The following is a 25,737-nucleotide window of genomic DNA, read 5'->3' as shown; positions in this document are numbered from 1 at the left end:
GCTCTCGCTTTGGGCAGGAGCGAACCGGAGTCCGCCATGTCGCGTGCCCGGGCCGCCCCTGCCGCTCGCAAGCAGGATCAGGCCCCGCCGGTGCTCACCGGGCAAACACCGCCTGGAAGACGAAGGGCCGTCGGCCTTGAAAAGCAAGGCCGGGTAGGAAAACCCTCACGGCCTCGTCACCTGCCGTCCGGTTTCGTGCCAGCCGGGGCCCGCTTCGCAACCCGGGGACCGAGGCGAGGCCCGGGGTGGGCTCTGGCCCCGGGGGGGTTGCCTGCGCTGAGGCCCGGGCGCTGAGGTGAGGGCCGGGGTGAGGCCCAGGCCCAAGCCGGGACCTCAGGGGGTGCCCGGGCCCTGAGGGGGTGGCAGGAGGCCGGGGAAGCCCGGCGGGCGCTGCCCAGAGCGGCAGGCGGATCGGCCCGGCCCGGCCCGGCCCCTCCTGATGCAACCCCCGGCGCCGTTTGCAGGTCCCGGGGCCGGGCCGGATCGGGGCCGAGCCGAGCGGAGCCGAACGCAGCCGAGCGGAGCCGAGCGCGGGGCGTGTGGGGGGGAGAGGGCGGGGCCTCCCGCTGTCACCGGGCAGGAGAGACGCCGCGGACGTGCCCCGCGCTCCCATTGGCGGGCGTCAGCTGGAGGGGCGGGGACTCCCGTAGAGGCCCTCTATAAGGCGGCGGGCCGGCCGCCGGCGGGGCAGAGCGGGCGGCGGAGGCGGCGGCGGGATGCCGGGGCTGTGGGAGCGGCTGGCGGGCGGAGAGCGGGGCCGCCTGGAGACCTCCGACTGCGAGTCGCTGGGCAGCGCCTCCGGCTCGGAGGGAGGTGAGCGGGGGTCCCCGAGCAGGGGGCGGGAGACGTCCCTGAGGGGCCCGGCGTCCCTCTGAGGGACGGGGCTGTCCCTCAGGGGCTGGGAGGTGGCTGAGGGTCCCCGAGGGCGGGAGGGGTGCTGTGCCAAGCCGCTGTGCCCCAGATACCCACCCCCCCCCCAAACCCCTGGGCTCGGTGTGCCCCCACAAGTGTGAGACCCCGGGCTGATCTGGCTGCCGTCCCCTCCGCAGATGCCGAGTACGCCGAGGGGGCCTCCCTGCCAGACCTGGACCTGCTGCACGACCCCGAGGACGAGCTGCTGTGCGCCAACCTGATGGACCTGGTCCAGGCCACGCTGGGCAGAGCCCCGCTGGGTGCCAAGCGCTGCTCCCGGCTCCTCATGCCGGCCCAGCTCCTGGCGCAGGTGAGGACGGAGCTGCTGCGCCTGGCCTGCAGCGAGCCCTGCGGGCTGCGCGGGGCCCTCCTCGACCTCTGCGTGGAGCACGGCAAGGCCTGCCACGACGTGGGGCACATCGCCGTGGACCCAGCCGTGGTACCCACCTTCCAGCTCACCCTGGTGCTCCGGCTGGACTCCCGCCTCTGGCCCAAGATCCAGGGACTCTTCACCTCGGGGCCGGCTTTCACACCGCTGAAGCTGAGCACGGGCTTCAGGGTCATCAAGAAGAAGCTGTACAGCTCCGAGCAGCTGCTCATAGAGGAGTGCTGATGGGCCGTGCTGGAGAAGCGACTTACCCAAGTGCTTTGGAAGAGCCGGTTAGAGCGTGGCGGCTCCCGGCAGCCGCTGTAGTTTAGGTTAGGCTGGAGTAGGGCTGTAGGTGGAAGTAGTTTGGGCAGGTGGAGGTCCCCGCGGGGTGCCTGCCTGTGCCGGGGCATCCCTGACGCGGAGCAGACTGGGACCCAGGCGGAGGTTGCTTCACACTGTCGATGATTGTGGGATGATTGCGGTGACTGCGCTCCCGGATGCAGCAGCGGGGCTGCTGGGGGGGCAGATGGTCTCCTCCTGTTGGCTGATTAATCATGGCTTTTTTTGTAACAAGGATTGTAATCAATGGGGTTTCTGGGGGAGGGCGTGTGTGTGGGAGTGAGGGATGGCTGGGCTGTAGGTCTGGATCAAAGATAAAACCCCACTGCTGGCACTTGGGCGGCTCTGCGCAGGCTCCCAGTAAGGCAGGAGATGGGGTCCGGAATCGCGTTGTGTCTTTGATCACGAGCGGGGCGTGTGAGGTGACACAGGGATGGAGGGCAGGACCCCTCGCTGTGACATGCTGTGGGTGCTTCATTGGTTACAGTTTACACTCGTACACTTGATGTTCAAGTGCAAGAACTTCCTATGCAATCGTGTCGGGGTGGTTTTTTTTTACTTTTCTAATAAAACTTGTCTTAATTGATAACCTGCTGTCTCCCTGTTGTCAGTGTGGTCTGGAGAGGGATGATGCAACCACTCCCTGATGGTCTGAAATCCCCGCTGGCATCCCCAGGAAGCCTTTCCCTGGCAGGGCAGCCCCTGTGGTGGGAGCTGAAGGTTTTGGGAATGGGGGGGGGGAAATCCCACTGCGGCTGGTCCTAATTGCAGGCCATGGGGCTGTGACTCAGGGGGAGCTGAGTCAGGCCCCTGAGCCAGCCAGGTGCCTGCCTGTGCCTGGGGAGGGAGCACCCTGGCACCCCAGCAAGGGGCTGCTGCTCCTCCCCTGGGAGCTACGGAGGGGAGTTTGGGCAGAAAACCAGGAGAATTGGCTAAAATTGAGAGGGAGGGGGACAGGGAGGGTCACACCTGCTAGGGGGAGTGCTCCCCAGCTCCAAACACACTCTGCAAAAATGACACCAATTACCCAAGCCTGCAATTAGAGGCACTCAGAGAAAAGGCTTTCACTAAAGGGTAATTAAGCTGCTTGGCAAAGGAAGAACCCTTGGAAGGTGTGGGGGATAAAATCAGCCTAAAAAAAAAAAAAACACATTTCCGTTCAAATGTGTGTGTTCTGGCTCAGGCTTCTGTTGTTGGTTTGGTAGTTGTTTGGGTTTCCCCCCGTCCCCTGTGGACAAACAGTAACTTTTCGATGAAAATTTTCACCAAAAAAAGTTGTTTCTGAAAATGACAACCCATGACAGGAGTGTTGGGAGCTGAGATTGCTCACCCATGTAAGTACCACCTAGGAGCAATCGGCAACAAGCAGCGCTGGGCAGGTACAGCTGGAACGGTGCCCTTACAAACTCACATTGTGTAAAGTGGGGGGGGTTCCCCTAAAATCTTGGGGACTGAGGTGTTTCTCGAAGTGTCACGTGCCGGAGCATCCCCGCCTCACATGACGGGCATCCCCATGCCAGGGTCCGGCAGCACGGTGCCCTGCGGTGTTGTCCAGCAGCAAAACCACTGTCAAACCAGCCCAGGAGCCACTGAGAGGGTTGGAAAGGAAACTTCAAACCCAAAGTTTTTTGGCAAAATTGCAAGAAGAGCAGGTTTTGGCACTGCCGGCACGGGGCGGAAACAGCACATTGCTCCCCAGCCACAGTGAGAGATTTGTGGCGTGGTGATGGCAGCGACACCGGCAGCTCGGTCTGTGCTGTCATCCCTTGCTGAGGTATATTGTGTCTTGAAGCTACATCTATAGCTCCATAAATGTATGTATTTTTATATACCGAGCTCCTAAGCGCACAGAAGGGATGGCCCTGTGTCTTGCCGTGCTGCCAGCAGCAGTGTGGCCCCTGCTTGTCCCCTGCCAGCCTTTCTGAGGGTGGGCGAGGGATGCCGCATTGCATTTTTTTTTACGTTATTATTACAAGCAGCAATCAAGGCTTTGCAGAAAATGCCGAGAAAATGAACAAACCTCCATCAAAACTCACAAAAGCAAACGCGGAGCGATAGGACAGCCTCTTTGCTGGGGAGGTACCTGGCAAAACCCTCCGTGTGGATCCACATGCTCCTGAAATGCCCCATGGTCACAGCCACGAGCCACGGCAGGTGAAGATTTGCTTCTATTTATAGTAAAATGGCCTTTCCATGACAAATTTGGGGGGGATGTCAAGGTCCCTGGGGTTTGCCAGCTCCCTGGAAGGTTCCAGGAGCTTCCAGCGAGGCTGTATTTAGCCTCTCTTGGGATGGGGGGCAGGCAGAGAGATATTTTGGGACCTGGGAGGCAGTGATGGGGCTATTTGTGGCACCAGCATCAGCCCTGGGGGTCCCAGGTGCTGTCACGGTGGTGGGGAAAGGGAGATTTTTGGGGGGCATCAGCAGCAATAAGGCAAACGAGGATTTAAATCCCAGGGTAATGCTAAACCCTCATGTTCTGCTGCGAAAAAGGATAGCGGCGAGAAGCGGGGTCCCTTTTGCTCTCTACCTGCTGGAGGAGGATGCTTGTGGGGCACCTACCTTCCCCTGCTGCCTCCCTTCCTCTGGCTGCTGCCCCAGTTAAAAGCTTGGGTTAATGAGCCGCTGCATGGGGAAGGAGCTAATGGGGAGCCCAAATCGCCCGCACCTTTGATGAGTGGGCAGGGACCAGCACACTGAAACACAGAGCATCTCCCATTGCTATGAGCTGGGAATGACCCAAAAGACACTAAAACCACCCCAAAAACTGGGGCGTGGATGTACCTGATCGCAGATTTTTTAAAAAATGAAGCAGGGTCTGTGTCGGTGGTACCAGGGGGGTTTGCCGGATGGTTGCGTTGGTCCGTGCCGGACTCTCCTGGCTGATGTGCCGGTGCGGGCATTGCGAGAGGCTGGCGGGGCTGACTCACCGCTGCTGCCAGGAACACGGCACAGAGGGGAAATGGAAGTGACGCGACCCCTGACCTCTGAGAAAGGGAAAAAAAAGGGAAAAGGGGAAAAAAACCCCAAACAACCCCAAACCCCAAACTTCCAGCCCTCTGGTGCGTGGGGCTGGGGAGGAGGAGGGGAGCGCTGGCAGGGTCAAGCCTGCCTTGGGTGCTACAGGAAAAGCCTTTTGCTGCCCTGGGGAGGGGAGATTTGGGAAAGAGAGCCCCATTTGGGACCATGGACCCTAAATCTGACCCCGGGGGCAGGTGTTGCCCCCCATTTCAGGGCAGCAGCTGGCAGTTTTCAAGCCGCCACCATCGGGAAGCATGTCCGAGCTAGCGTTTCCACCCAGGACAAAGGCAACCCGAGCCTTCCTGCCTGCTGCCCTCCCTGGATGGGGACCCATCCACAGGGCACCTTAAAATGCCAGGACAATGCCGCCGGGATGGTGGTGTTCTGGGATGAGAATAAAGCATCTCCCAAAAGAGCTCAGCTGGAAGATGCTGGGGGACCCGGCTAACAGCGGTGCTTCGATGGGAGGGGAGGAAAGTGAGGTCCCCCCGGCCCGAGAACCAGTTGGAAGCAAAGATGTCCTGCTGAGCGGTTGCCGTCACCTTGCCGGGACCCACGGCTAACTCGGGGGGCACCCCCTCCTCTCCATCTTCTCCCTGTCCTTCCCTCTCCCACGCCGGGAAGGCCCCTGCAGCACTGGAGCTCTCAGCCGCTGGGCCTTGCCGTAACAGCAAAGATGCCGAATTTCATTTACCGAGCGCCTGTGCGGATGCGAGGAAGGCGGCGTGAAGAAGGAGCTGTAAAACTGGAGCTGGCTGGGACGAGGATCCACAGGACACTAACACAGCTGCAGCCTTTCACATTATAAACATTTATTTATAGATGTACAATTGTATAATTAATTCTAAATCGAGAGATACAGCCTCTGTGAGCATCCGTTAGGATCTATGCCTTCTCGCTCGTTATTATCCATGGGTATCTACTTGGAAGAAAAATAATCAAAAGGTTTTGGCGGGCAGGCTCTGGGCAAGGAATGCTGTTGTGCAAGACATTCAGCACCTTCTGCGTACGTGGTTTTCGTTTAACCCCCTCCCCATGATCTCTTCAGGCCAGCTAGCCTGTGCCGCTACTAAGAGCTATTTCCAAATGCTGTACTTCCACCCAATTCCTTCCAAAGGTGGAGGAATTTAAAGAAACAAAAAGAAGAAAAAAACCCCTTAAAATCAGGTCCAAGTCATGGTGGCTGTGGGATAGTAAGGCTTGCAGTTAACGGGAGGGCTGATATTTTGCAAAATAAATAAACAGCTGAAGACAGAGCATGTGGATTCCTAATGACAAAGAAATAAAACCACCTTACCTCTCGCCTCTTCCAGCCCCTGCCACCTCACCCGGAAGCCACTGTGCTTTTGATTCATTCCCCCGAGCGTGTTGGGGGACTGTTCTCACTGGAAATGTCTTTAGACAAAAATGAACTGCAAAGTACCAAAAAAAAAAAAAAAAAAAAAAAAAAAAAATCCAGTTTATTCGATGGAAGGGAGCTCCGCTCGTGCCGGCTTTGCTTTGAAGAGATGGCTCCTGACCTCGAGCACCCTCCCGCCAGTCCTGCCTGTCGGTGATCGAGTGAGAGACGCTGCAGAGCTCAGGTGGGGTCCGAGGAGAGCTCAGGCGCACCCTGTGATCTCCCCCGGCAAAACTTCTTTCAACAGAAGCAACAGAAAGCTCCATTTCTTGTGAATTAGCAGTATTTTATGGGTGTCCTCTAGGAAACGTTAGAGTTAGGGTGTCAAGGCCACAGCCATGTTGCAAACGGGAGTCCTGGTGGGTGAGGAACCCCAAGTGTAGGGGACACACAAAAAAAAACCCAACAAAGGGAGACGGCTTGTGGAAAGCCCTCTTTACAGAACGAACGCCGCACGCTGATGACGAGGCAAAATTAAAGCAGAGTCTGCAAAAAAAGAAGTTACGTGCACAAATAAACCCAACGACTGATGAGCAAAAACCATCCAGGACAATCCTTCCCATCACTGAGTGCGATGCGGGGGCTCAGCTGACCCGCTGCAGCTTCTGCCCACGCTGCAAAACCACACCACAAATCTGGACAGTTTCCCTGATTTCTTTGTTACCCCCTACAGATTTGGAATTTCTTTTATTAAAACCCGAAAGGCAGGTATCGACATCCCAAGCCGCAGAACGCCGCTGTCCTCCAGAAAGCAAAATACAGTAACAGCAAAGTGATTCTTCTTTTAGTGTGTCAGGCAGGAAAGCACTGCAGAGCGAGACACCCTGGGAAAAGACTTCCCGCTTCCTTGTTTACCAAACCGGGCAGAAAACAAAATAATTTAATCATCCAACCCCTGCATAGTTTAAAAGTACAACATATATACAGCTATAAATTAATTCTAAATAGATTATATTTTCTTTTTTTCAAAGTTTTCTTTATCACCAAATCGTCCAATTTCTCTCTCCGTCGGCAGTGACCAGCGCAGTTGCGAAGGATCTCCTTCTGCTTCACGGCTTCTGCAGTTAGTTTGTGTTATTTTACACTCTACGCGTCTGTTCTCGGGGTTGTGGGAGCCCAGGAGCAAGGAGACTGTCGCACACTAGCGGTGTCAGAAGGGAAGGAGGAAGACGGGCAGCTTGATTTCCTGTCCTAATCGCTGCCTGAGACGTAGGTCGAACAGCGGAGACAGGCAGAGAGAAGAAAGAGGGCAGTTGTGCGTTGCTAATTCTCCAATTCCATTTTTAAGATAAGGTTTGATTCTTTTAAATATCAAGTCTGTCACCTCGGCTCAGTGCACTTCACCAAAAGTCTTCAGGCATTTCATGAGTCTGGGAACAAAAGCGGTAGCGGTGTCAGTCTCCGGACAATCACACGTCACCGTACCTCCCCCTTCCTTCCCCCCCCCAAATTGCAGGCAGCAGCTTACTCAATTGCACTATTTCAGTCCGCAGCGGGCCCTCTGCCTAAGAGCGGCTCTCTTTTCAGACCACGGGTAGAGAGAGGGAATTAAAGAAAAGCAGGTAATTAATGCCGGTCTATCGTGAAAGAAGAGGTGCAGTTATCAAAACAAGAGAGTGGGCGTATCAAGATAAGAACGGTTCCAAAAACAGGATACACCCAAAAAAAGGCCAAACGCGACCCAGAGGATCTGCTTTAAAGGCCAAACTTTCAGACGTGCTCCCTTTGCCAAGGAAAACAAAAACTGAACAAAAACTCCCCTGCTAAACCTCCTTAATTGTGTCCACAAATCAAGCAGCTAGATGCCCAACATTCCCAAGAAGCCTTCGCAAGTTGTACGGTGTCCGTACAACTAATACTTGGTGCAAGCTTCACCTCCAATTTATTTTCTATAGAAAGCCTGTTTTCAAATAATTTTGTGGCAGGAGGGACCTGTATGTTTTACAGCCATCCCAGCAGTATCTGGTAGGTGAAATCAGCCCAGATAATTAAGCAGAAAAAGGACTCCAAACTCCATGCCAATTTTTTTCATTATTTTTGTGCAGTTCTCCCATGACCCAGCACACCCGGTCTCATGCGTGCTATCTGGGCTCGCCTTAATTCAAGCTCTTCAACCCCTGAGTCTTCCAGAATCCCCCTCAGCTGTTTTTACTTTGATTCCCAGTTTAACGCAGTAAGATATTTCTACAACCTGCTGTGAACTCTGGCCATTTGCTTTGTTCTCCTTGAGTGTCATGGGAAGGCAACGGGGGGGCAAGGAACATCTGTTTGGTAAGAGTCTGTTCCCTGTCATCATACTGCTCCAAGTGCCAGGGGATAACAGCTTTTTCAGTAAAACAGAAAATAAAGCAACCAAAAAAAGTTTCATTAAAACCTGGCAGCTGGCTGCCACGGCCGGTAAAAAACTTCCAACCAGCTGAGGCATGCACGGCTGCTGTATCGAATGTGCAGTTGACAAGACTTCTGCTGAGTCGCTAACATGCCTGGGGCGTTTGCTCTGTTCCTAGAGACCCAACACTGACAGTGCCAGAGAAAACAGTGAGCTTGGAGAGAGGAGCTGAGGGTGCCGACATGCAAACTAAACAAAATCAATTTCCAGATTAATGAGTGTATGCTTGACAGAGGGGGGTGCTTCCCCCCTGTGATGGGGGTGCATCCAGAGGAGAGTGGTGAAGATCTGTGTCGCAAACAGAGATTTAAGTAAGTATGAAAAGCACTATCGTGCCCTGCTCCGCTGCCAGGGGAAGCACCACCAGCTCGTACTTAGACCTCTGCTGAGCGGGCAGGCGGTGACTATCCGTGCAGAGAGGCTTGAACATCTGACAGTCTGCTACAGCTGGGGGTGCCCATCTTCTGTGCTCGCCGGTACAGATCCGAGTCTCCGAAGTAGCGTGCCCGGTACAACAAGCCTTCCTCTGCAAAGGGAAAAGCCCAGCGTTACAAATGCAATGTGGAAGGAGACCCACCCGCCAGGCCACATCCCACCATGGGCTCTGCTGGGAACAGGAGGCACCTTAAGTTCTTCAAGGCGAGACGAAGCACAGGATGAGGCTGAGGAAATGCCCTGTGCCCTTTAGGACAGGATGGGCGTAACATCTGCTGACAGCTCACCCATCCCAGGGAAAGCCTTGGGAACCTGAAGGGACCTGCCTCTAGTCCCAGGAGGCACATGAGGCAGCCTACACAAAGGCTACCCCAGCAGCATGGGGAAGAAGAAACGCAGAGGCTCAGAGCTCGCTGCATTGACCTCACTTGGCACCACTTGGGGCTTTAACAGCCCCTCCGGCGTCCCAGGCGCTCAAATTCTACCCTGGCCACTGCTCCAAGAGCTGTGATCATCACGTGCTGGGAACAGGCAGGCAGAAAAGTCAGGTCACCCCTGGGACTTGGCAAACAGTTTGCTGCCCTCGCCACACTCTGCTGCCTGGCTAGATGGCCACATCATCTCTCGCGCTGGCTGGCTGGGTAGCCGTCCCTCCTAACCCTGCGTGCCTTCAGCAGCACGCAAGGCGATGTCAGTGCTGCCGCCACAGCCTTCTGAGCAGGGATGTGATGCAGGATGGACGACACCGTGGGCGGCACACTTTCAGACACAGTCCTTGAACAACTGAAATATTACACAGAGCTATCAGGGGCTTCCTGAAAATCAGATGGCTGCAACCTTCTCCCTCCATTGGAAATCAAGAGATATCCTACTGACATGACAGGGAAGCTCCAGGGCACAACTCCTGTCTGACCAGTTCTACAGCAGCATTAAAAAAACAAAACAAAACAAAAAACCCCACATACTGGATTTGTCACAAAGTCACATATAGCAAAAAAAACCAACAACAGAGGAAATGTGCTCGCACCATGTTAAAGTATAACTTTAGCATAACTCAGTCCCTAGTTAAAGACCTTTCTGAAGCTGACCTCATGCAACAGCCAAGACCCTCCACTCCTGACCCCACACTACTCACTCTGCTGCTTCTCTTTCCAGCAGTTATTTCGAAGGTTTGCAATATAGTCGTCCTCCACGCTCCTTTCAATGTTTTTCAGGTTTGTGCCTGTGTATTCGTCTGCAAAGTTCTCAGATACGTAGTAGCTGACTTTCAAGTGCTCTGTCACTCTTCTGTGTATGTGACCCACAGACCTAGTTCAAGGAGAAAAGGCAGAACAGTGTAGGACACACTTGAAGGGCAGAGCAAAAAGCTCCCAGCTCTTTATAAAGCACAACATGCCATGATACCAAACCGCTGAAAACATACATCACTCCTATGCATCCACAGACTTGAAGGTTTGGAAAGGAGAAGCATTTCTAGTGGAAATGAAACGCCAACACAGGCAGAGAAAACCTGCCAGGCCTCTAGCTAGGTGGGCAGAGCTCTGAATACAGACGTAACTTTGAGGCACATTGCCCAAGGCCTAAACCCACTTAAAATAAAGTGTTCATTAGCATTTTCAGCACTAATTAAATCTCTCTGCAATTTCCTTGCTGACGACACCATCATCTGTTTTTGGCGGTGAGCCCCAAGGATGCTTACAAAGCTCAGAGGCCGATGTTTGTGCGGTGCAGGGTAAGAGCAGCCAGCGAGGCAGAACAGCTGTCACAGCTCCCCAGCAACCCCCCCTCGCTCAGCAAGGCTACCCGTCAGTCAAACCCAGTACCCTCTGCTAAGATATCTGCTAACCCCAAGAGCGTCAGCTTCCTCTACCACATCACATGCTGCAACGAACACTGTTGCTGCAAGAACAAAATTAGACCCGCTCTGCACTCGAGCCTGCACCAACTAGCACAGAGAGCACTTTCTAGAAGGAAATCTCTTCTTACCCTACCCCCATGGATTTGCATTTCAGACGGAGCCCTGTACTTATTTTCCCCAACACTCCAGCAAACCTAGAGATACTCACTAGGGCGTGTTTGCAAGCTGTAACACAGGACCTGTGCCCAAATGCTGGATTCATCAGCAACAGCTCCATCTGGAGACATACCCAAAGTTTCCCATAATAAATACCAGCTGGCTGCTGCATTAAAAGCAAGCCTGATTCTTAAGCCAGGTATAAACATTAACTCATCCGGCTCACCCTTCAGTCTGTTATCAGGGTTTACAGGAGTGATTCAAAGACTCCTGCACATTTCATCAAGGTCCAGCACTCAGGGATGAGTGGTGGATAACTGGATAGACTGAACATGACCAAAAACCTCTCTTGGCATTTTTCGAGAGAAAGGCTAACGCATCTCCTGCAGTGCCTGCTGGCAGAGATGTAGTCTGGAAGAAGCTCAGCTCACTATTTTACCTGTCAAGACAGAGCCTTAAGCTCTCCCATAGTCCATACTCCTCTTCTGTATAAAGATCAACTAGGGAGGCTACAAAGCGTGCCCTCAAAGGAGGAGTATTTGAGCTTGCAGAACTCCAGCAGCGTGCCTGAGTGTAAAGCATGAAAATAAGGGCAGGACCTGGTGCAAGAAACCTGCCACCTGAAGTCAGACATGCAATTAAGTCAGGCAAATTTGATGAGGTGTTATTGAAGAGCAGGGTGGCAGAGTCAGGCCCACAGCCAGACAGGACTTTCAGCAGAAAGCTAGTTTTTTGGAAGAGATTTACAAAGGTAATGGAGTGACAAATGGTTCTTTAGGACTCCACCTTTCTCAGAAACAGCTTCACTACCAAGAAGTGGCATTAAAATCTCCATGTGCCACTGAAACCTCACCAGGTTCAAAAGCTTCTTGCCTCCTGCTCACCGAGTTCAGTTCAGCGAGCTCCAGCTTTCTGCCAAATGACAGCCAAGCACGGCATTTCCCTTTACATCGGGCAGCAGAAGGGACCTGGCTGCCTGTGCGAGCAAGCGAGCGAGCAAGTGAGCAGCACCGCCTGCCGGCACAGCATGCCTTTTGCTCCGAAGCTAGCTTCATTTGAAGTGCCTTGGTCACTCAGAAAGGATAACAGAGGACTGGATCAGCTCATTTGCTGCTCTTGTCCAAATCCAAACTTGGAAATTGGTTTGCTTACCCAAGCGCGCAGAGACAGGGACAGTATAGGGAACAGGGAACCGAGCAGCAGAGAAACACCTGGGGCTCAGGGATGGCTTTCCTCTGATAGCTCACAAGGCTGGAAGCAAATCCCTGCCCACTTAAAAGCTGCCCTCCACTGAACGTCTTCTCGCCCCATAAACCGCCTCTTCACCAGTCTAAAACAAACTGGTATACATGTATAATGCTTAATTTTATAGTCCTAATATCAACTGCAGAAATCACACCTCAATACTCTTTAGCCTCTCAGAATAACCTTTAACTGTGCCCTCTTCAAAACCGCTCCATCTTTCAGCTCTAAGCACTAATGTCATAGTCTTTACCTTGGACCCAAAAGCTAAGCTGGGTTTTATAGTATTTAACATCATCAGTGGCAAACGTTGTCATCTGTGAAACTAAACAGGGCCCACTGGCTGTAACCAAGTCCACCTACCCTCTTTAAATACACACAAGGAACTTCCACTGAAAATACATTAAGCTTTTGTCAAGAATGATGCAAGCAGCCAGAAATCAAGCCTGTTTTCCCATTCTTTGTTGGCACTGCAAAGTGAGTAAGAATGAAGACTCATTTCATTTGTCAGCCAGGTGAGCAGATCGGGGCATTTCCACAGGATCTAGAATGAAACAGCTTCACTTTCTCACAGTAAATGTCTGGCCATAGCTGTTTCACGGCAAGATCAGAGTTCAAAAATAGGGGATTTCTCTGGGAGTGTCTTTTACTCCTTCTTTTCTTCCTCTACTGCTTTGTACTAGGCATAAACTGAGGCCTTCATGAAGAACAGATCTGGCTTTTGTTTTTCACACCCCAGCTTAACTCTACATCTCGATTAATTCTGAATATGGGATCACAGTGCTGGGCTGCAGTCTCTCAGAGTCATTTCGTCTGTCCCTTTCTAGGACAGACACACCCAGCTGTGGGTACAGGCTGCAGAAGGTCCCTGTCAAAGAACACCCTCCCTTAGGCAAGTGAGCACCCTCCAACCTTCCCCACTCCTTCCATCTCAAGACCTATTTGAGAACCAGGAGGCCTTCAATGATGTGTGAGAGATCTGGCAGCAAGAGCAATGGTGTGATGAGATAAAGCAAAAAAAAAAAAAAAAAAAAAAAACCAACCAAAAAACCAGAGAGGAAAAACAGAGAGCCTAGATCCCTGCCCCCTTACACCACCATGCCCTCCAGAACCCAACCCCCTCCCCAGCTGGATAAGTTTTAGAGTAACAGGTACTAACGGCCTCTGGCTCAAACTGTAGGGTGGGCTGGAGACCATCATCTGGCTGAGAGCAGACACAATGATCAGGATGAGGATAGGCATCAGCTGGACAAACAACCCAAGGCCACCCTGAAGGAACAGAAACACACAGTGGAGTGCCACCCATACACTTGTATGCAAGGATCCCATAGCATTGCTCTCCCTCCTTCCCAGCCCCAGCCCAACCTTGATTCTCCTGCTTTTTGCAGACATTTGGCTTAGGAGGCACCCCAAAATAACTGGGGGGAACCCAGCAGCACACAGTTCCCCTCCAGAAAGGGCAGCATGACTCTGAAGGTCCAAACCCACTGCCCCTTCTCCAGATGTGACAAAGGGCAGAGGGGACTGGCAGGGGGAACCTTGTAAGTGAATTTCAAAAGCCTCATGCTCATATTTTGTTTTTCCAGAGCATATGTGGTTTCTGTCCTGCTTGTGCTAGTGAGCAGAACTGGTTTTATGGAAAGTCTTCTCCCTTCTTCAGTGTCAGATGAAAGTAATTCCACCCCCACCACGTCTTGAGCTCTCTCCAGTTCCAGCAGAGTACATTTTCCCCTTTAAGCTTGAGAAAAAATATTCAGGAAGTTCTTGTTGTTTGTTTGTTTGGGTTTAAAAAAAAAAAAAATTGGCTATCTCCAGAAAATACTAATCTTCAGTATATAACCCTGGTCTCTTAAATAGTAAGTCCCTCATTCTCACTTCTCTAGACCAGAGGACTTGGAGTGCTGGAGATATACTTAGATTTTCTGTGATGGGAAAACACAAAAATAGCTCGTACCATAAAGTGTCTTCCTTTAAGCATCACAGATTAGAAACACCCCATCTTCAATACTGGAATAAAAGGGAGAATGAGTTCATATTGGGAGGAGCCATGAGTATTCACATTATCTGAAAAGTGGATTTACCTTTAGAAATTACAGAATTAAATCAGAAAGGAAATGCTTATTCTGTAATAAAGACAGGGACATTTTACTGGTGCAGTCTTATTTCAAAGCGGCACTGCTTCAAGACACACCAGTGTTTTTCCCACTGGATGACAGCTATGAGAGTCCCTGGAGAACAACCACCAGTAAATTAAACCGCAACCTGGTGTAAATTCCAAAGGCAGCTGACTTCCCACGACTCCAGCTTTCTGTTCAGGGTGGTGGAAACAAGCAGGCCCGTTTCACAAGATGGCCACACCAACTAGCTTGCAATTCACGTATTGGAAAAACCTTTAGACCCTCAGCTCACCGCCTGTTCTCCACTTACATCACCCTGATGTTCTCGTCTGTCCTGCCTCTGATGGTAGGTATATCGCATCCTGCCATTGCTGTATACGTGAACGTTACCTATAGGCAAAAGAAAAGTGTTACACAAAAGTCACAGTAAGATGGTGTAAGATGGTGCTGGCTGGCCAGGAAGGAACCATAAAAGGTGGTCAAGTTCCATGTCAGCCTCACCAATAAAAACACAGTAGGAAAAAGTAGACTGGGTGCTGACAACAGCAAATTCAGGAATTTTAACTTTGAACATTGTCAGAATGGGCTTGATCTGTTTCTTTGGTTCGGGCCATACTCAGCAAAGATGTAAGGACATAGAATTGTAAAGGAATCCACGCTGCGCTCCCACCTAGATCTGGTCTGCCGTTACCACTGCTCTCAGTTCAGTCTACTTCACATAGCCGGCAGCATGCCAGCCAGTTCAGAGCTGGAAGAAGGACAGCACATCTGCCCGGCTGGGCTTCTTCCAGGCTGGAGCTGGGATGTCTCAGTGAAATGGTGATTTGACAGAGTTGGGCTGTGCCCGAGATGTCTGCATATGTCCCAGTGCTCAAGGTGCATGTCCATGGTTTTGGTCAGCAGGCCACATGGCCGAAGCCCCTGACTCAAGCCACTCCATCATGCTGTCTTGACAGATATGGCTGTAGCTTTAGAGCGAAGCAGATATGGGACTCCACAGGAGACGGACAGAAGAATTCATAAAAAAATTCTATTCATCACCTGAAGCCAACATTTACAAAATGAGTTATATAAGCCACAGATGAAAAAGGAGTATTCCTAAGCTGTACTGAGCGCATAATGTCTGAAGGTGAACTGGTGGTGGGCACAGAGATCCATCAGGATTTTAGAGTAACAGGTACTACTCCTACAGGATTTTGTAGGATCACATGAAAATTCAGGCTGGAAGTGACCTCAGGAGGTCCAACCTCTCGCTCAAAGCAGGGTCAGCTATGCAGAGAGAATATCTTGTACAGGCCTCCTTGCTTCTAATTGAATTTACTTTAGATTAAAACCAATTACAACAAGAAATCATTTTGGCATTTTTTTCAACCTAAAAACAGAGCTCTTCCATGTCTTGTTTTAAATGTCAAAGCTACAGCTGAAAAAGGAGACTGGCTGAGAAAGCGGTCCTGAATTCTCTTGGGACAGTGAGGAAAGGAAAAAAAGACTGAGCTAAAACAGCAATCTGCTGTTTTTACTCGCATAGCTTTACCTCTCTGACAGGCAGAACATGAATGCTGCAAAAGGCTTCAAGATGCCTTTGCAAGTACTTGACATTAGTGTGTTAATTCTTACATACCAGATAGGAAAGAGCTACCAGAGTAAATCTTCTCAATTGAAACAAAAATATTTATTTTTTCCAAGTTGGTCCACAGAGGTCAAATAACCACTGCCTTCACTGCCAGTCAAATATGACTAGAGTAAATACAAGGGAGTCTTCTAAAATACCCTTATCCTTATATTAAATTTGTGTCTTTTTGATCAGAACTGATCAAGTGAAGGAACAGTCACTCAGTTCTTTCCTGCTACCCAAACCATGGCCGGCACTGTGGATAGACAGGATACAGATTTAATTTTCAATTCAAGAGGTTTAAATTATGCTCTAGAAATAACACTTTCCTCTTTTTTATGGGACACAGTGGAAAGAAGGAAGTGGACACTGATCTCAAAGAAACTGCTTCAGGTGCGTGGCAGACCAGATACAGATCAAGAACAAGGCTCAGGTGTTACCAAAGTTTGTTCTGATGAGAAGATTTAACTTCTAAAAACACCAGGCAGAAAAGCCTTCTTCAAAATAGGATTGTTTTTACAACTAGCCTTAAAACAAGTCATTTTTTGTTCTAACATTCAACCCAACCTAATAACAGCTAATGTTGCCAGCATGCAAACAAATACCTGAAGTTGGGAAGAAGTCCAGCTCTGATGGTATTACCTGCTGGATGCTGAGTTCTCCAAGTACCCGTCTGAACAATTTAGAAAACTCTAGGTGTTTAGGTCATGTGTGAAGGAGAACACTCTCATCAAACTCAGCAATCCTTGCACGGCCAAAGAAATCACTACTGCACTGTTGCTCTGTCAAAAGGATCGGGTCCCATTCAAGAGATTAAGGTTTAACGTGCTTACTAGAAGGAAAACCACCACCAAAAAACATGTTGAAGAGGTCCTCGGGTGAGATGTCAGCCTCAAACCCACGGTGGAAGTCCGAGTGACTGTGTCCGTGCCGAGCAGGGTTGAGTTTCTCATCTCCAAACTGGTCATATTGCTTCCTCTTCTCTGGGTTGCTCAATACCGCGTACGCATTACCAATGGCTGAAATATTGACAATAAGGAAGCAATTAGCTTCTTTCTTCTACAGATAATACATTTCGCCCTGCAAACTGCCAGGACTTGCCTCTCTCATTACTCAAATGAGGTTCTCAACTACCCACGTCTTGTCAACTTGGCTACTTCAGCAGTGCAGCACTAGCACCTGGCACACTTCTCTGGCCAATGCAGACAGAAGGAAACCACACCAAGAGATTCAATGAAAAAGGCCTTAATTAATTCAATGATATGACTGGTATGGATTTGGTATAAGTCCCTAGAGAAACCCTCTCAGATGAATGAAATTATGAATTGTGAAGGAAATACTGGTAGTAGAGCAGCTACCCGTTTCATTTAATTAAACTTGTTATTCCTTTTGAACAACTAATGCTCAAATCCTTCAGCCATAAGCAACTGTATAGGAAAATATGATTTTAGCTGACAAATTTTATTCAAAAGTGGCATTGAGGGAATTCAATATCATAGCCTAAAACCAGAACTGCAAAGAACTTAAATACAGGCTAGATCTCTAGAAGAGACTTTAAAACCTCCCATCACAGCTAGTAAGGAACTAGAAGTTTCCTTACAACAAGAACAAGAAACTTGGCTAGAAGTTGTGTCTGTCAGCTATGAATTTCAAAATTCCCAGATGCCAGAAGTAAGGCATGTAATTACAAGGACTATTAACCAGTGCCTGTGATGGTGGAAATGTACTGGAACTAAACCCCTGCCAGTTTCCCAGGTCACTCTCCTTCCAACCTCAGCATGTTTGAGGCTTTCTACCACAATGTCTGCCTGCCACCCTCCTATTTCTGTACTTGTCTCTCTGCACGTTCCAGCTTATCGATTCCCCTCTCTACCAACCGACCCAAGAGCCTCCCCACATGACTGCAGAACCTATCCTCTCTCCTCCCTGTGTCACAAGGAAGGAAAAATGTTCATGGCAGTAGTTGACTGGTGTATAAAAGGCAGGGGCAGAAGTGATAGAAAAGGCAGATACCTGCCCTTTGGAGGAGATTAACTCCAAGATTCAACATTTTCCCAGTAGTTAGATCGAGGTGTATGGTTTCTGCTTGGACTAGAGATTCGGAGTGTGGAGGATGTAATGTCAATACTCTTGTTCTCCTTCTTGGTTATAATTAGTGCACACAGAGCAAACATTTCTACAACCAGGCAAGGAAGCTGGATGACAAGGACCGACTCTTAGCATATTAGCTTGTTCTTTCAAATTGTGCAGTTAAGCAACAAAAATGGAACAGTTCAAGGTTTTATTCACTGTCCTTCTGCTGACAAAGCCCAAGAAACACCTCATTCCAAATCAGGATTTTAGCTCAAACTAGCCAGGTTCAACTCTTTTTCCAACGTCAGCCAAAGGTAGTGATGCAAATCTGCCACAAGACAGACTGCAGCCAACTGCAACTATGGACTGAGACAAGGTCTCAGGACAAGACCTAACGCTTTATCAGCTGTCACTGGGAAGATGAATGCCAAAACTTCAGCTAATACATCAACATAAGAAAAAATTAACTAAAATCCTCATAGCAGTGCACATTTCCCCCTTCACCTTCTGGAACCAAACAGCTGGACTTCAGTGAGCCCTGCAAACTAGGAGCTCAGCTCAGGCTGAAGGACAGGAGAGTCAATGAGGCAAGGCTTGGAGGAGAGATAACCCGAGAGCAGATAGCTCTGCAGTGGAGGATAAAGGGCACCTTGCTTAACACACGACTTCTGGCATGTAACTCTTGTCAAAGCCTTTGGCAAACATCATTATTTAAGATTACAAGTGAAGAAACCTGCCTTTCGCCACTTAGCAAGGATTGAAGGATAAACTATCAAACCGTGGCTTACTGCACATGCGGTGTAGATAGATGTCTGCAGAGGCTCACTCTTTAATCTGGCCCCATACTAAAACAGGCTCTCCCAAGTAGCTGGGGGTCAGTTCATTATTTGCTAACAGCAACACACTTATCAGTTATGGATTTAAGTCTTAAAAGGCTTGAACAAACCTTACATAAGACTTTTACTGCTAAATTCATGTCTACTAGAAGCTTACCCGAATACTATATCAATACACTCACACCAGGCTAGCCTTGCTCCCTGCTCCAGCAGAAGTCTCATGCATTTCATTCCCAAGATGGCCAGAATCAAACCACACCATTTAAATGGCTTAACACTGCAAAACCAGTGCTGTACAACCGGCATCAAGAAGTTCTGCGTTTAGCTCAACAATAATAATCAAACTTCCACAGCTTGCAAGGGAAAATGGGGTTATATGTTCCAAGCAATAGCATTTCTCCTGGAAAATTACTCCGGTTTTAAGGTATCTTATTAATCAGGAAACATCCCTGCTGCATTTGTAGAGACACCCTGAGAACTGGGCTCTTTGCAGCAGAACTGAAGCTCATGGTGACCTGTTTGAGTCCTGGATAGCCTCAGTTGTATGGCTGGTGCAGTTTCACCCTAGAAATTTTCACCTGAGGTTTCTATCCACTAATTCCATCTGCAGCCCTTCGCAACGGTCAGGTGCTGAGTGCTTGCTTAGAAACCTGAAGGACTACTGGCTGCCCAAAATGCTCAATGAGTGGAAGAGTCTAAATACCAGTTCTGAAGAAGATGAGTTTCCTGCCATTGGGCCTGCCCAGTAACGTTTCTCTCGAGGGATTCATGAACCCAACGGCTGCCTCTGGTGCTGCACAACTTACTGGGTCTCTACTGGATTTGTCAGTAGAGAGGGGTGCACCACAGTACCTGCCCCATGCTGGATGGCTGCAGGAGTTGGAGCTTCTCCCTGCTAGGTGAATGCTCCTGCACCTCTCCAAAAAAGGCGATGTTTAACATCCCGAGGGAATTACCTCCTGAGCAGTGTGGCAGGAGGCTGGAGCAACACACAGGTAGGGCTGCTAGGAGAAAGGGAAGGAAGGCTTCTCCTTGTCCAACTAGCAGAGGTGAATCCTACCTGTGCCAACCTGTGTTTGTTATTTTAAGCTTATGCTTTGTTCATAACACAACCAGCTCAGAAGAGAGACAACTTTACAAAGAAAAGCTTTATTTCACTCTACCTGACTCATGAGGTTGTTTTTAAGGGTCCTTGCTAGCCCAACTCAGCACCATTGCCTGATAATTGAGGGCAAATGAGAAAGTTGGAAATATTCTTTACCTTTAAATGCCTCTGTAGCCCCCGGTGCGTGGTTCTTATCTGGGTGAAACTTCAGTGCAAGTTTCCGGTAGGCCTTTTTCAGGTCCTCATCAGAAGCTTCTCTGTTTACTCCCAGAATTTCATAGTAATCTTTGCACTGCTTTACCCTGCCAGTAGAGAGGGGAGAAAACACAGACAGGTAGTTTCAGCTGTGAAAATCACTTTGCATTGAATAGGCCAACTCTGCAACATCTCACACATCACAGTTTCGATTGATGTTGTTCAGCGAACTCTGGTTTACTCAGCACTAATTCCTCAGAGGGTGACCCAATTTTTGTCACAGACTCATTCCCGCTGTGCCTGCATTACTAGCACACAAACAGTCTCACAGAACAAGTCAAGCCAGTAGTGGTAGAAGGGCCTCTCCTCAGGCAAGGATATCACCCGCAAAGGAATGTGATTGACAAATAAGTTTCAGATTCGTCATGCTCACGTTTTGGAGGCTATTTGGGAGGGACTACAAATGGCAGGCCAGGATCTGAAGGATAGATGGGGCTATTGGCTTTTTTCTCCCCACTCTCCTCAGAGTCAGTTAATTCACAGACCTAAAAATAACATCAGCTGAATTCTAGAGGAAGAAAGAGGGAGCTGCCCAGCCCAGTTCATTCTGGGTACACTCACAGCCCAGCGATGGTTTCTCCTTCTCACATGACTTCGATGAGACAGAATACAGCAGGCTGGGTTTTTGGAGAAATGGATGACGTAACAAGCATCCCTGTAAGTCCATTAGCCAGAGCAGTTCTTGTGCAATTCAGACCATGCCCATAACCTTAAACAAAGTTTACCAAGTGACTGTGCCTGCAGTGAAGTGCCTTCAACTTCCAGTATTTGCAAATGGTAGAAAGGAACAAAGAACAGCTTGAAACAGGGTTTGGGAAAGAGGTGACTGGATAAACATGTCCTGGGACTTTCCAGCAGGAGCTTTAGAATTGCATCGTGCTAACAGAGTCAAGTGTCCTACAGTGGATTTCTACTTTATCGGGCTCTAAGAGAGGCCATGAGCAGAAGAATATCATCAGGAGAGAGGAAGAAGGATATGCCCTGTCACTTTCTACTAGACCAAAGCTTAAGAGCAGGAGGGCTGCCTACTGCAAGCTATGAGCCATGACTTCCACCTACAGGATCTCAGGAGCACATGGGATTTTTCACAGCATTACTGACTGTGACATGTGAAGTCCATGAGATGAATGCATCCAAAATGTCTCTTTGGACCTCAGCCAGGAAAAGGCCTGCGTGCCTACAGTTCTAGACCTCATGCATGCCTTTGGGGGAAAATCTCATCCCTCGTTTTCCCAACCCAGCTGCCTCCCAGGGCTGCCGTAGCTACAAATCCTCCTAGGTATGCTTTTAGCAGCCAGCCAGTTAAAAACCACTCAATGGGGTTCAAAGCCAGAATCTTTAAAACACTGTGAAAAACAGACCGGTATCACATGATAAACTCAAACAAGCTGCGGGTTGAAGCCATGGAGAGCTGTGCACACACCTCTTCACTGCATCCACCTGGTCCTGAGTGTAGCCCTTGGGGGCCTCCCCACCAGCCTCTCCATTGGCCGATGGGAAGTCTCTGCTCATTTTCTTGAACTGAGAGTTTGTGGACTCCCTGGATTGGGACTGGCCATTGGCTGATTGCTCGTTCTTGTTGAGTGATTCAAGCAGAACTGAAATAAGAAAAAGATGAAAAGAAAAAAAAGAAGTTAAGAGACTGCCAAGCTCAATCTGCCCTTCCAACTCTCCCATAAAGAGACCCCTCTTCATCTTGCCACCGCCCTAAGACCCCCCCTCCCTTCATCAGAAAGACATTCACCTTTTCATCCAAGGAACCCTTGAGCTCCTGCTGCTTCTTGCCCAGATGTGAGGGCTACTGCTAAACATATTGCCTGCTTCTCCCAATGCACGCAACCTCCATCAAAACCCCAGGCCTACCCAGCTGGACAGTCTGGGAGCCACAGTGGATCGCCAAAGCAGCACATACTTGTCCTCTGCTTTTTTTTTTTTTTTCCATGTCTCTCCTTAACAGCAAAGCATTTCCACATTTGTTCTCTAGCATATTGTAAGGCATATTATTCTTCTTTATCTCCTGCCTTTGCAAGTCTACTGTGCTAGGTAAATTATGTGACAATGCCACATCTTTAGAAAGCTTAGAAAATAATACTGTGGGATGCCAGTCACACGGGGATACTCCCCTTTCAGGGACAGAGAACTGCAGCACTAATTGCTGGCAGCACGATAGGACCCATAACACATGAGTCAGAAGGGTGCTTTGTTCTCTTGTGCTGTCTTACCTACGTATTTGAGGCAGGTAGAAGCAGCTGTGAAAACCACCTTCTCTCTCAATTACCAAATATGAATTGCATAAATTTAGTTTTCCTTTTCTTAGGCGGGGTGCGCATGTGTATTGGGTGAAGTGCTGCGGACTATTGTCTCCTCCTTGCAAGGCTCAGACACCGACCTCCATCCTTTTCAGCCAAGAGGGGACAAACATTCAGGCCTGGCCTAACCGCACAGGTGACTATACTGTGAAACCAAGTGAGATTCCTCCAAGCACAGAAGTATCTTTCCATCATGCGTTTCCCTGGCAGCTGGATAGCACCATCTTTTTAAACTACTTTTGTCTTTTCTAAACCAAATATCAGACTGATCTCTTCATGCCTGTAGTTTCTGAAGTTTATATATTGCATCCCCATTAAAAAGAATAGGCACACGTAATACGATTAAAACCAGATGATGTTATTTACAAAGGCATCAGTAACTTGACGAGCTTGCAGTCCTTTATCCAGAGCCTAGAACTGAGAAGGACGTTTCGTCTCCTCCTGCAGATTGCACATTACAGACCTTGCACTATGGGGGTATCACATTCTTTATGCAAGTGCAAACAACGCTTGCAGGCCAAGAGATGAGCCAAGATATCCTATCTGACCCGCAGAGCTTGTAGGGGCAAGAAAAAACCGCTCGGTAATCCAACAGCCAATACAAGCAATTGTTACAGGATGAAGGATATAAATGACAGCAGGCTAAGGAGTAGCAACTCACTGGATGAGCTTCTGAGCTTGGGGGCTTCACGGATTTCAGCTTTTGGAAAAATAAATCCTTCCTTTGCTCATATTTACACCACTAGAGTGTTCACAAAATTACAGTCTTTGCTTTTGTTCCTTCCAAACCTGAAGCAAACTGCCAGTCACTTTTAAACCTCAGCTCACGAGGCAGTCCCTCCCACCCCACTCTTCCTGTTTAGGGCTCAGTTCCCTACAGCTTGCCAAGAGATTTTTGGCAGTGTGGTTCCCCAAACCAACCACAGAAGTCCACGTATGGCCACAGCTCAGTTCTATTTTACTCCCCAGCTCCAGTCGTATTGCTTCTGCATCCCAAAGCCATACTGCGCAAGATCCACGTCGCTGATTGTTGCCAAACCCAATGTAACTCATGAAAAAGAGATTTCCCAGGGGCACATGAACTACGTAAAGACTCAATGACCACCGTGTAACTGCAGGATCTTTGGCAACATTTCCCAACTATAGACCCAAAGCACGGGGGCGAGCAACCAGCAGGACACCAAGCAAAGGGTCCTTGGACAGCACCTCAGACGTGAAACTTGTACCAGCAGCTTGGTTGGGTCTGGCCACAAATTAGCACGCTGTATTTTAACATTAACCTGCCTTGCTGCCCCGCTTTCCTCCCCAATGCTGCAGTTCTCTAACAGTACATAACCCGCCTTTTACTCTGCCTGTCCCAGGCCACAGGATTAAGGCAAAACTTGACTGCTTCACATTGCGAGCTGGTGCTTGCTGTCACCCAGATCTGCTTTTGTGGTGCATGCCCTAGCAGAGCTCCACAGGAAGAGCAATACTTGTCAGAGTGGGCCCTTCTGTGTGCTACGCCACGCTTTTTCCTCTAAAAGTCACTTTTCTTACCCAGTAATTTTGCAAAAGTGTAAACTCTGAATGGGAAGGAAAATCACACCACATGTACGACAGGCTGATACACTGTGTTTGAGGGAACGGGAGGAGGCCTCGTGCAACCAAAAAGAGGATTACAGGACGCCTTGGGCTCTCCATGGGACAGACAAGCTACAAAACGCAGCTGAAGAATCAAAACTCGGATAAGGTCCGTCAAAGTAAAAAAGTAAAAAACCCCCCAAACCCCTACAGACCTTTACATAAATTTCTGCAACGTAAGAACACACAGAGAAAGAATTGTGTTTGGCTGTTTCTACAAACCACTTCCTAGCTGCTTTTGTGACACGTCAATTATGGACGCCATAAGGCTTCCAGGAAACGAGATCGTTCCTCAGAACTCATAAAACCGGCAGAAGGTTTTCAAAGAAAGCAGCTTATTTTCTATGCGTACTGAAATGAACCACAGTAGCTGTGCCATAGCAATTGATGGGGGCGTATGAAAGGAGAAGCAACACTCGCTAGCGGAACAGCCAGGGAAAACAAGCCCGCTCCACCACGTAAGCTCAACCAAAGTGTCTCTGCCTGCTGGCAAACTATGCAAAAACTGCTCAAGGAGGGGATTCTGCAGCTACGCCCAGGCCCAGCACTGTCGCAGCTCTGCGGAAAGGATGGAGCTCCAGGACAGCCCAAATGCCAGGAGAGAAAAGGAAGGCGGCTTTGGCCAGCCCCACCGAGAACTTCTCGGCCTTGCCAAGCTCCTTCTCTCCCCGCAGCCAGCGATGCTCCTGCAAGCAGCCGTAACGGCAGGCCCAAAAAACCAGCGAGAATTTAGGGAGCGACTAGAACCACCGTGCTCTGCTCCTAGCGTACCTCTTCCCGCCCTCCTCTCTGGACAGAGACCCTCTCCTCACAGCCCCCCACGTTAAAGAAAAGGGCCCTGAGTGGGTGAGGGGCAGCACCGGGGAAACACACGCCACCGGTAACAGGTTACAGCCGGTGAACAGCAGCCCCGGGGTGGGGACACAGAGACCCACCGGGACAGCCCCGGCTCCGGGGAGGGGGGGGGGCGGAGCGGGTGTGTGGAACACGAACGACGGACGGCGGACGCCCGGCCCCGGCAGAGCCCCTCATGGCGGCGGGGCCAGCCCGCCGCAAAGCCCGCTGGGAACGGCCGCGCGCCCCCCGCCCCCCCTCCCGTGGCGGACTCGCCTGCCCGGCATGCCCCGCGCGACGGCGGCGGCGCCCCCCCCCCGGAGGGCTCATGGCGCAGGCGCAGTGGGGGTGAGAGGTCAGGCGCGGCGGCGACGGCGGCGGCGCAGGCCCCGCTTCCCCGGCTTCCCCCCCCCCCGCCAACCCCGGCATCCCCCCCCCTCCCCCGCCGCCGCCCCCGCCCCGGCTCTCACCGCGGACCCGCGGCGAGGGGTACAAGCGCTGCGCCTTCTCCAGGAACCGGCGGGCCTTGTCGGGCTGGTTAGCTTTGGCGGCGGCCAGCGCGATACCGATGCACCGCTCCGCCTCGTCCCTGTTCGACTCCATGGCGGCGGCCGGCCGGGCGGGGGGGGGGAGGGGGCGGGGCCGCGCGCGCGGCCTGATGGCGTCACGGGCGCCCCGCCCCCGCCTGCATTGGCGCGGACAACACCCCCCCCCCCCCCCCCCCCCGTCGCAACCAAGATGGCGGGAAGCCCCGCTGGCGCGTTTGAGGCCGCTCTTCGGCCTTCAGGGTTCCCTTCCCCTCCCATCGCTGCCTCGGCACCACAAACCCCCCCAAATTTAGGGCTGCCCCTA

At 50.5% G+C, this 25,737-nt stretch overlaps 2 protein-coding genes across 4 annotated transcripts; one reads left to right on the top strand and one right to left on the bottom strand.

Moving 5' to 3' along the window:
• Positions 1-670: 670 nt before the first annotated feature.
• DDIT4 (DNA damage inducible transcript 4) lies at positions 671-2,210 on the top strand. Its single transcript, XM_030029857.1, has 2 exons — positions 671-813; positions 1,050-2,210. The coding sequence occupies exons 1-2, from the start codon at positions 717-719 to the stop codon at positions 1,523-1,525; spliced, it is 573 nt and encodes a 190-aa protein (XP_029885717.1). The 5' UTR covers positions 671-716; the 3' UTR covers positions 1,526-2,210.
• A 3,227-nt stretch (positions 2,211-5,437) lies between these two features.
• DNAJB12 (DnaJ heat shock protein family (Hsp40) member B12) lies at positions 5,438-25,527 on the bottom strand. Of its 3 annotated transcripts, XR_003925782.2 has the most exons (10): positions 25,356-25,527; positions 21,543-21,717; positions 20,021-20,166; positions 16,684-16,869; positions 14,549-14,628; positions 13,281-13,390; positions 10,001-10,173; positions 8,805-8,956; positions 7,510-7,560; positions 5,438-7,411 (listed from the first exon to the last, which is right to left on the bottom strand). XR_003925782.2 is itself a non-coding variant. In XM_030030736.2 (9 exons), exons 1-8 carry the CDS (start codon positions 25,486-25,488, stop codon positions 8,835-8,837), a joined length of 1,125 nt encoding a protein of 374 aa, XP_029886596.1. In that variant the 5' UTR covers positions 25,489-25,527; the 3' UTR covers positions 5,438-7,411; positions 8,811-8,834. The 3 variants fall into 3 exon arrangements, 2 of the variants coding, with proteins under 2 accessions (XP_029886596.1, XP_029886595.1); XM_030030736.2 differs by lacking the exon at positions 7,510-7,560 and having other exon boundaries at positions 8,811-8,956; XM_030030735.2 differs by lacking the exon at positions 7,510-7,560 and having other exon boundaries at positions 25,356-25,526.
• Positions 25,528-25,737: the final 210 nt, after the last annotated feature.

The sequence above is a fragment of the Aquila chrysaetos genome, chromosome 11 (assembly GCF_900496995.4).
Source record: "Aquila chrysaetos chrysaetos chromosome 11, bAquChr1.4, whole genome shotgun sequence".
NCBI classification, from domain to species: Eukaryota; Metazoa; Chordata; class Aves; order Accipitriformes; family Accipitridae; genus Aquila; species Aquila chrysaetos.
Note: the sequence above shows the minus strand (reverse complement) of the source record. Positions and strands in the feature narration are given on the sequence as shown.